This window comes from Dysidea avara, chromosome 4 (assembly GCF_963678975.1).
Source record: "Dysidea avara chromosome 4, odDysAvar1.4, whole genome shotgun sequence".
In the NCBI taxonomy this organism is placed as follows: domain Eukaryota; kingdom Metazoa; phylum Porifera; class Demospongiae; order Dictyoceratida; family Dysideidae; genus Dysidea; species Dysidea avara.
In genome coordinates this window covers 5,677,305-5,688,566 of record NC_089275.1, presented here as the reverse complement: position 1 = coordinate 5,688,566, position 11,262 = coordinate 5,677,305, and the positions used below count along the sequence as shown (strand labels likewise).

The 11,262-nt window shown below is 39.2% G+C and overlaps 1 protein-coding gene across 1 annotated transcript; it reads left to right on the top strand.

Moving 5' to 3' along the window:
* Window positions 1-8,136: 8,136 nt before the first annotated feature.
* On the top strand, window positions 8,137-9,927 carry LOC136252771 (uncharacterized). The gene is made up of 3 exons (XM_066045337.1): window positions 8,137-8,203; window positions 8,253-8,373; window positions 8,442-9,927. Exon 3 carries the CDS (start codon window positions 8,626-8,628, stop codon window positions 9,856-9,858), a length of 1,233 nt encoding a protein of 410 aa, XP_065901409.1. The 5' UTR covers window positions 8,137-8,203; window positions 8,253-8,373; window positions 8,442-8,625; the 3' UTR covers window positions 9,859-9,927.
* The last annotated feature ends 1,335 nt before the right edge of the window (window positions 9,928-11,262 follow it).

Genomic DNA, 11,262 nt, shown 5'->3' with positions numbered 1-11,262 from the left:
ATTATAGTGCATGCATGATCTAGGAATTTCATTTTGCAACTACCTATATATGACAGAATCCTGTGCTCCTTAATGCCCCTCAATGTAAGTGTACAGTCTGTAACTGCCTATACATTTGCCCCTTACAACATATTATTAATTTGCTAGTCATTTCATGTACTCCTACCCACATGTCTGTCAGTTGTACAGTATGTATGTTTACATGCATGTTGTATCACCATAGAGAAATGGACACCAACAAACATTAGGTATGTTATGTCACCATATTAATATCCCTTAATTTAAGGTTACGGGTTACCCAGTAAATAATTTTGTAGGCGCTTTGCTTATAGTTCTGTTTTAACCGTTTTGCACAGAAGAATACACTAAAATAACATGGCATGTCAACGTACAAGAAATACCAAAAGCGGCGATACACTCAACAAGAGATGCGCTTGTACAGAAATGCAGGCACTAAACAGCGAAACTGTTGAGTTGCTATTCATCAAAAACCAGGTTTCATGGGAAGCCACACCATGATATTTAGCATTAATAAGCTCTTACTTAGTGATTTCTAGGTCGTCACGAACGAATTGAGTTGTTATCCGATTGTAACAGCACTGTAGTGCACTCGCGGTATTTCCGTAGCAGAACTAATCGCCATTATCCTTGAAAGGTACGATAATTAACCAGCCTCTAGTCAGTTTTTCCACAAAGTCTCCACGACAGGACCTAGATAATATAACCACCCATTGACACTGCCATAACAATTTTTTTTTTTCCCGGGCTGGATGGACTGCCCTTGCCTACCACCCCCAGCACAAAGAAAGCACGTGCTGGACAACTGAATAAAAAGGACCAGATTGCTAAAAGTTTAAAAGTCCCTGTGCTCATCAATGCGGCCCATCTCAGGAGAGGCATCAGAGGAGCGATGCGAGATGGACCTACTTCCACGTATGCACATTGTAGCTGACCGAAGTAGAGAAAAAGACAATGTGCATCGGATAAAAGCCAGAGTCTGACTGTAACTAGTAGAGCCGCGGCGAGATAGATGGTCAGCCAAACGACGGTAGAAAACTATTGCCTCCCTTCCCATACCTCCAGTGGTTGCAAACACAAGGGGAGTGAAGGAGGCCTGCTCAACCTCTCTGACACGGTCACCATACTCACGTTTCTTCTGTGCCTCGTGACGTCGATACAAAGAGGGGACACTGGTGTTGCAGTAGCTCGGTGCATTAGGATGAAACAACCTTACGTCAAAAAAGGCACTTTGCCGCTGCCCCCAGAATCCCCTAGCATGTATGTCTGCCCTAGCCTCATCCTGACGGTTGGCAGTCTTAGGTGCAATGATCTCCCCAGTAAGTGGCTGTAAAGGTGGCTCAAGGGCCACATCATGACATGTCTTGGAAAGCCACTCTGCAGTGATGTTTCGCAAAGCATTGTGGCGAACAAATGTGAGGCCTCCATGTCTGCAAATCATAGCATGATCCGCAGAAAATGGGACCCCACAAACACAGTGACTGGGTATGTTCAGGAGCTTCCAGCCGTATCTAAGATGCAAGGCATCCCAAAATTCTTGCTTCATCAGATGGAATCCCTGCTCTGCTAAAGGCAATGCTGTCAGCCAGGCAGAAGCACCCGGTTCACTGTTCAGGTCTAAAACTCTTTGGGATTGTGACAAAAGATTAGATTTGATCGTAGAAGCCCTCCCCCTCAAAGTAGAGCGACGATCCTGATGAATCTGAGCCTTGATAGAACTAACGTCGGGTAGAGGGGCTAGTAGATTCTGAGCAACAATCAAAGATCTCAGAGAGTGTGTGATTTTGATAGATGCAGTAAACTGAGAATCAGCAATGTCTACAGGATTGACAATACCCAAGCCACCTAGGCGGCAGGGTAGAGAGAGCACATCACGCTCTAAGGCAGAACAAGCACCATGGCCAGTGAGGGCAGGGATCAGCTTCAAACGGATGGCATCCTCTAGAGGCTGAAACAGGGGCCCGACATTGGGGATGGTCCTCATGATGTATACCCACCGGCCTATCATCCCATGAGTGAAAGCACAAAAAGCTGCATGAGGACGATTTGTAGCAATCTCAGCCAAAGCAAGCACTTCACTAGACCAAGAACAAACCTTCTTGGCCACAAACCCCTCTGCAAATTCTCGAGAGCCCAATGCAGCCCCAAGATGGCGCTGGCCCTGATCAGTAATCTGCATACCAGTGTCAGCAAAGATAGATTTTGCAATAGTTAACAAATGAGGCTTTACAATCAACACTGTCTTAGATGCATTAGAAAAATACCCGAAATTAGGTCCCAAAGAGGATAGTATCTGCCACCATTTATGCAAAAGTTTCAGTTTCCCCACCGCAGTGGCACCATCTGCAAACCATACCTGCCCAACACTGGGGACTGCCACACGGAGTCTTTTAATTAAGGGAACCACAGCCAGGGCATACATTGCCATTGCGAGAGGATCTCCTTGAGTTGTTCCTTCACAAGATGGGATTTCACCCTCTCCAACTACAAACAATCGGACTGGCTGAGCATAAGTGTTGTTCAGGATAGTAGAAAATGCAGGACAAAGGATGGATATATTATGTAGGGCAGCTTGGCGATTCACACAATTGAATGCATTAGTAGCATCCACTAAGAGTGCAGCTTCACAATCACTGTCATCAAACATATTCTTCATAGCATGTACAGCAGCCTCAGAGCCAGCTGATTGTCCCGCACAAGTCTGTAATGGGCCAGCAGCCAGTGCAATATCATCACCTATAACATAAAGGATCGCCTTAGCAACAATTCTACGGGGCACGTCACCAATACCTATTGGTCTCACACCTGGGCGTTTGTCGAGAGGTATCAGCCTGCAAGCAACAAAAGGCATCAAAATTGCAGGTTCAACTGTAGTTATGGATAAGCAGCGGGTAACAGAGGCCAAGGCTTGGCACAGTTCAACAGAAGCCTCATTAAAAGAGGTGCACAGACGCTTCCACCCATAAGCATCCACACCAGACAAACCGGCAGCACCATGAGTATTAAGTGCTGCACGCTTGATAAGATCGCCTGTGAGAGAGTCAAAGATTATCGGATCAAACTGGGGAGTGATTGGATCACCAGTAGGATCTAGAAGAACGTCAGGGGTAGCAAACTTTGCTGATGGACGTTTCTCTAATAGAATGTCTCTAGCAGTTCTTTCAGGATTTCCCGATGGATCCACACCACAAGGAATCATTGAGTCTAGTGACAACACTCCACCTTTTGAATCCTCCGACAGTAAACGAAGAGCCATACTAACCTTGCCCTCAGACATTAAATGATCAAACAGACGAGAGCGATCACGGAGCTTCCCCCCTAGTGAATTATTCTGCCTAAGGCGGTCCTGTATACACTGACCCTCACGCAGCAGATCATCAAAAGACCCCTTGCACGATAAATCCAGTCTTCGTATCAAATGAGATGAATGATCCTTAGCCTTGCTGTTCTTGTAAGGTTCATATCAAAACATATGTATGGGATTTGTAAACTCAAGCATTTTCAGGTGGTCAACATTAAAAGTTTTCAAACAATGGGTTAAACCTTTAAAAATTAAGAATTATGCATTAAATAAATCTAATATCTGTTTAATATCCTTTTTGAAACCTTAACTTGGTAAAACAGGCTGATCATAAAATCTCATCATTCCTTGTCATTTTTTGTCCAATACAAAATACATGTATTTTACACTACACGCTAAAACACTAATTTACAACCTTTAACTCACAAAATTTCTACAGCACACCATACAATAAAAGAAAGCCCTTCAATTTCTCTATCCAATTCCGACCATACAAATGGGAAAATGTCGCCATAGCGACAGTTATTTACTGCTGATGATGACATAATACGCGCTCCATACATTAACCTATTGGAAAATTTAATTATCTCGCCGGGAAAATCCCAATTTACAAGTTGTTATCCTCAACCAAATTCGCTAAATTTGGTATCATTCTACGCAGCGAAGGATGCTTAATAAGACTCCGACCGTACAAATTGTTAAACAGGTTAGTTTATAGAAATATGTTTAAAAACACGTGTTTTTACGGGCATTCTGAACACGTAAATTTCGCGGTACAAGGCTCCTTTCTAGCTTCCCCTTCGTTACTACACAAAGAACTTACACATGAATCGAATCGCCTTTCATCAAGGAATCTGATAAACCAAATTTCGTGTCTGTCAACCAAAGTACGCGGAAGTTATGGCGCCTTGTTTAGAGGACGGTGTTATTTTATACGAAACGGGCGTAACCCATTCGGAAATCCGGAATATCTTACACAAGTTTTGATATGTTTTGTAGAAGTAAAGGTTGCATCACAGACACTGCTAACAGGGCAATGGAGTGAAGGGCAGAACAAATTAATACTAATTAGCTGACAGCTGCTATTTTTGATGAATAGCTAATAACCACATTAAGCAGTAGCGCTAAACGCTGGTCCAACCATATTGCGGGGACTTAATTTTACGCTTGACTACCTTCCGCAGTAAATTATTAACACTCACTTTGTATGATTCCTCCGCTATTATCACGTGGCTATACAACACTTTAAAGTTAACAACCTTCTCACTAACACCTGCTTGAGTTTCGTGCCAATATTGCTCCATCCATTATCACGCATCGAAAAATAATAACCTATTATTAAGCGCCTAACCCGTAACCTTAAACTCCCAGCATCTGTTTTCCCATACATTGTTTGCATCTAATTGAAATATTTTTTTTGTAACTGAATGGAAAGTGTTTTGTCTAAACCACCGCATATGGTAGGCCATTTGTTTCAAAATGATTATTTGATATGTTCAATGAATTATTTGATATGTTCAATGAATTATTTGATATGTTCAATGAATTATTTGATATGTTCAATGAATTATTTGATATGTTCAATGAATTATTTGATATGTTCAATGAATTATTTGACATGTTCAATGAATTATTTGATATGTTCAATGAATTATTTGATATGTTCAATGAATTATTTCATATGTTCAATGAATTATTTGATATGTTCAATGAATTATTTGATATGTTCAATGAATTATTTGATATATTCAATGAATTAGTTTGGTATATTCAATGAATTATTTGATATATTCAATTTTAGTGTTTTATTTTTGTAAATTTTATTTTTGCGTAAAATAATAAAATATTTTTTTGGTTGGTATCGTTATCATAACTATTGCAGTCAATATTGAGAGTCAATAACTGCATGATCACGAGACTTCTCGCGCGAGATCAAGTTTAACTAGTTGACAGCAGCGTTTTCTGTTTCTGGAAGTGTCGAAAACAGTGCTGACTCATGGATGGTGGACAGAGTGGACTACAGGCTGATGCGAGGGCTGAGGTGAGATTTACATTTGTAGCTAGCTATGTGTGCGCGTATACTAAGAGTTCAGTAAATGGGGAGCATCTGTTTTGTACTGAACAACGATTGACAAGCCGATCGTTAACACAGGCCGGTTAGCCAATTAGCTAGCACGTTCAAACTGAATGGTCAATATCATGCCCCGGCGTGCCGTATAGGTACGTATAAGTAGCTAGCCGTATATGGTTTTGTCATCGGAATGGTAAACTATGATAGGCTTGATGGAATCATCAGTGGTACTGACCATGGATCAGGGGTGTAGCTACTGAGGATTCCATGGGCTTCCGGCCTGCAATAACATCACACCGCGGCCGTCTTGAAGTTTTATACAGGAGACACTATAGCTATGAAGATTCATCATACTGTATAGCTACAGCACTCAAAGATATTTTTGAACAGTCATGGGTATATGGAGTCAAGAGGGGCGCTGATCAGTGTACATAAAGAAATTACAGCTAGCCATCCATTTGGACTGAGCCCACTACAGTAGCTAAAATTAATGCAATTGGTGTATTTTAAAACTTCACAAAGATGAATTTCAAGTGTGCATGCATGAGATTTATTTTATTTTATTAAGGCTGTAATACAAGTGCTGAAGGTTTGTAGGACACCTGGTCCTACAGCCTGTTTAAGTTTTTACATAAAGTGTGTTTACAAAGGTGGAGAAAGGAGACAAATCCATGACTGGATCTGGGCAGCCTCGAACCTGCAGCCATCCGATTAATGCTCGAACGCTTACAGGAGTCTGCCAGGCGGTCACTCCTTGTCAATTCCATTTATTGAACACATCCTCCCAGAAATTTGTCTGTATCTTCATGGAATGCATGGAATTGAGGCATGAAACCCCATTTGAACATCCTGCCTGAGGATGTGTTCATGGTGAAACATGCATGGTGCAACTTGAGTTATTGGTTAAATTTGTACTAGACAGTCTGCAGATGCAGCTGAGATAAACTGATATCCAATTTATCTGTACTTTAAGGAACCAATGCTGATTATGCTGATCTGATATATTTGATTAAAAAGGAGATAAAAGATAATGTTATAGCTATGTGACAATGTGCAATATATAATGCTTTGGCATGACTTTTAATATGGAGAAAGAAGTTAAGCTATGGCACTGTTACCTATAATTATTACGCTGCTTAAACGATAAGGCAACCAGAACTTTAAAGTATGCTCCCAACAAGCTAAAGCTTTTTTTGGATAATCCCATGCATGTTGTTAAGGTGATGCATACAGTTTTAGTTTATCATGGCACAGTTAGAACTACTAGACAGTAGTGGCAGACCTAGAAAGAAAAAGAGGGGAGTTCAGGTTTATACAACAGGATATAGTTCTAGAATTTGCAGGGAACAAAAGAGGATGTCACTCAACAAGTATGCAAAGCAGAATGCTCTTACTAACAAGAAGGTTTTGAAAATTTATGCTTCTGAAATTGAATTTGGTAACTATTTTTGATTGAATTCAATAATGTTATGAATCACTAAAGATTAGCATTCATGCAGTCTCTTAAAGTAGCAAATCTTTATAAAAGCTAGAAGCATTTAAATTTGCAATGTATAAGTATAGGGGGTCTGGAGGCATAGCCTTATTGTAATCGATTGCTCTATTAGAATATCTCAATTCGGAAAGTGGATTCTCACTGGAGTATATTCTAGCTAGCCACCCCCATTTCTGATGTTCAGATGTATGAAATTGTATAGCAAAATAACAAATTAGTTTCTTGCTGTTGTGCCACCTTCACCAGAGGGATAGAGCAGCATTGAAGGTTAGCTATGGCATCATTACACATAGCTACGTATATAGCTTTGTTATTACTTAGCACTTCATTGCTACTCAGAGTTGAGGGTAACTAGCTATTAACAAGGTTACATAACTATAGTTACTTGCTTTGTAAATAGTAACCTGTAACTGGTTACAACTTCCTGAAAAGTAACTAACTTACAGTACAATATTAGCTTGCAATAGTTACATTGTAATTATAGGTAATTATGCTTTAAAAGCAAGAGCTACACTTTCTGTGTACTGTTCTTCATGATTCAGCTTGAGTATACAGGCGTAACAGTTGAAACTGAGCTGAAATGGCTGCAGAATCATTATTTTTATAAAGTGTGCAATTATTATATAAGATTATAGTTCTCTTCTCCCTTGCTCTGGGCAAAATAATCATATCACAAAAGTTAACAAACAAGCGTAACTTGTATATGAAAGTAACTAGTAACTAGATATTTAGTTACATTTTAAAAATAACTACAACTGTAACTAAGTTACATGGGATAAATGTAACTAGTAACAAGTTTTCTGAAGTAACTACCCCAACTCTGTTGCTACTAGTACTAGTGGTTTTGGGTGCACACATTATTTTTCAGAAGTCTTGATCAAAACCATTGCAACCCTTGTATCAGCTACTGACTAGTTTTCAGAAGAATTGGGAAGTATAGTTTTAAATAACAGCATGTGTGTACTTAGATGGCTTCTAATTCTCACTACTCTGAGGTATAGACATTATAGGCACTTTCTACTTGTAGTCAACAAACATGCTTGTTTAACAGTTGTTATGCAAATTATTGATCGGTAATGATATCAGTTCTTGCATGAAGTGTACTGATACTACATTGTATATGTGGGATAGAAACTGCCATAGTATCCAGTCATGCACCAATCCAATTTTCAGTACATCTTTAAAGATACAGCATAAAATCTTATTTAGTTGTATACTACTGTACCCTGTTTACAACATCATTATATTTGCACAGATGACTGAGATGCTGAGGAAGATCGGTCTGTTGCACCTTGCAGGGAATTTTGAGCAGGAGAAAGTGAGAATTTATGCATTATAAAACATTATGCTCCTGTACATTCCTATAGGTGACACCAATGCTTGTACCGAGTTTAACAGATAAACAACTAACAGACTTGGGTGTCACTGCAATTGGTGACAAAGCCATGTTAAGAGCAGCTGGTTTTTGTCATCCTCAATATATTGAATGTAAGTATTATAGCTATATAATAAATCAAAAAAATAACATTTTATTGCATGTATTCTATCTTATATAGGGCATTTCAGAAAACTACTAGATCATCTTACCATGTCACATGATGATGCCAGTCAAAATCTAGAGGATATCGAGGCTGCTATTGATGTGTTGGATTTAGCACTGATCAATGTCCAAGGGAATTCCAAATTAGTCATCTAAATCGCCTACGATCCCGTTTTCTATCACTGCATCAACAGCTGGCAATGCAGTCAGGTACCTGTACCTCTCTGGCTGTTGGATTAGTAGATTCTTCAGCAGAATCACATTCAACAGGAAGACCTAAGCTTTGTGTGAACTTGGAATTGGTTGAAGTGTTACATTCAGCTGGATTTAAGATACAGGAAATAGCCAGTTCATTGCTAATCAGTAGGGTGACCTTATGGAGGAGACTAAAAGAAGAAGATATAACACTGTCGAGATATTCAGGGATGTCTGACCATGAGCTAGATGATATTGTTAGAGAAATCAAAAGCAGGCATCCTTTCAGTGGCTTTGGTTTAATATATGGTACTATTAAGAGTAGAGGGGTTACTATCCAGCGATACCGACTACGTGACAGCATAAGAAGGGTTGATCCAATTAGAACAAGTGCTAGATTGAACCAGGCTGTTCAAAGGAGAAAATACAGTGTGCCAGGGCCTAATGCACTCTGGCACATTGACGGTAATCACAGCCTAATCCGCTGGCGATTTGTTATTCATGGAGGGGTTGATGGCTTTTCACGTATGATAACCTATCTACATTGTTCGACAAACAACAGAAGTCACACTGTCTATGAATTGTTTGTTCATGCTGTTGAATGCAATGGATGCCCATCTCGTGTCAGGTCAGACAAAGGTGTTGAAAATGGAGAAGTATGTGTATACATGGTAACCACACGTGGAACTGGTAGGCATAGTCACATAGCTGGTTCATCAACTCATAACCAGAGGATAGAGAGGATGTGGAGAGATGTTTTCAGGTGTGTATTGTCTACATTTTATGCACTGTTTTATCACTTGGAAGACCAAAGGATCCTTGATCCCTTGTCAGATATCGATTTGTTTGTTTCGCACACAGTATTTTTGCCACGAATAAACCATTGTCTTAAAGAATTCAGGGAAAGCTGGAATAATTACCCAATGAGAAATGAAAGAAATTGGTCACCCAGGAAGATTTGGCTTAATGGCATGGTAAATCCAAACAATGCTGGACAAACTGCTGTGCAGGACTGTGAAGTAAACCCTGACATATTTGGTGTTGATGATGATGGCCCACTTGGTTTAGAGCTTGATCCAAATGAAGAAGCTGTAGTTGTGCCAGAAACATTGTCTCCTATTAATGAAGATCAATTGACTGAATTTGTTGACCAAATAGATCCTTTAGGTGACTGCGATGACTTTGGTTTTGAGAAATATAGTGAAGCACGTCAGTTGTTACATAGAATTATTCAGTAAAATTTATAATGTCGCAGTGCACATGTTTATTTTGAATTGTGAAAGTTTAAAACAAAACATATCCTAATATTCCAGTTTGCACAAAAAATACTAACAGAATTATGTTTACTGAGTACTACTGATTCATGTATTAAATCATAGTGTATGATCTTCTTGTATTTGGTGTCAGTGCTTTTAGAGCACAACTAAATATCTGGTAATCATGTACTGATAATGGTATAGTGAGCTTCATAAAGCATGTAGATGCTGCAATATTAGATGAGCTGTTGAACTCCACCTGTATCCTCTTCCTGACAATCCGCCTTCTTCCAGTTATGTATTTGAGAAAATCTACTAATTCTGTATAATAAAGTAAAGTGAAATAACAATGACAACAACATACAGTATGTATATAATTATGCAGTAGTGCATATTGCAGTGCTTCAAGTATGGTATACCGCCGGTATTTCTATAAATATAAGCTGTGAGAAATTTTCACAAGTGAAATTTTTGTGTTAAAAATTTTCACCGGTGTCCTCAAGCAATGAAAATTTTTTAACAATGAATTATGTAGTTTTAAAATTATACTGTCCTTTTTGTATAATAGCAGAATAACAAGCAGTGAAACTTAAGTGTGGCATCTCCATTCCATGGAGGCTGCACCATGAGAGTTGTCCGCTGGTCACAGTTGTATACCATTTGTACTACTCTGACCTGATGGAGAACATGACTCAATAAATTCAGAAAGCATTGAAATAACTCTGGATTCTTCATCGGTAGGGTTCCTTGGCAGAATCAATGCATCCCAAAACATTTCAGCAGTAAGCTCTTCAATTTCACTGTACACAAAATACTCTTCAAACAGGTTAGGAAAACACTTGATTATATCTAAGAGCCCAAGAGTAGAGAGACCACTGGAAAGTTGAAAAAATACTGCAGCTCTCTTAGAAATAGTGTCGTGTAAAATGATGTCTTGTATTAGGGCTGCCTTAGTATCAAACTATAAAGGTATTAATATACTGCTGAGTACAATATATCAGACTCAGTAACAACACTTACTGTAATCATGCGCCTTGTTCCAATTTCACTAATCAGATGATCAAATTGAGAGGTTGAAGTGACCCTTTCAAATCCTTCCTCTGTGTTTTCCTTTTGCAGCTATATGCATAAAGACAAAACCACTATCTATAACACATGAAGTGGCCAGTTCTCGAGGCTCAAAAAAAAGTTTTAAGTACCATCTATGACTAAGCGTATACCATTCATGGTTTTTGTCATTGATATAATGGTGCCTGCACACTGTTAATATAGAAGTGGTCATAACACACCAGCACAGGTGTAATATTACTGTCCAAACTGGCACATCTTTACAAGTGTAGTATTCACACCACATCAATCACACTAATAAGAGTGTGACCACAAGTT

Bases quoted from the DNA above. Each gene is read 5' to 3' on its own strand.
- LOC136252771 (XM_066045337.1), top strand. From the start codon at position 8,626: ATGCAGTCAGGTACCTGTACCTCTCTGGCTGTTGGATTAGTAGATTCT.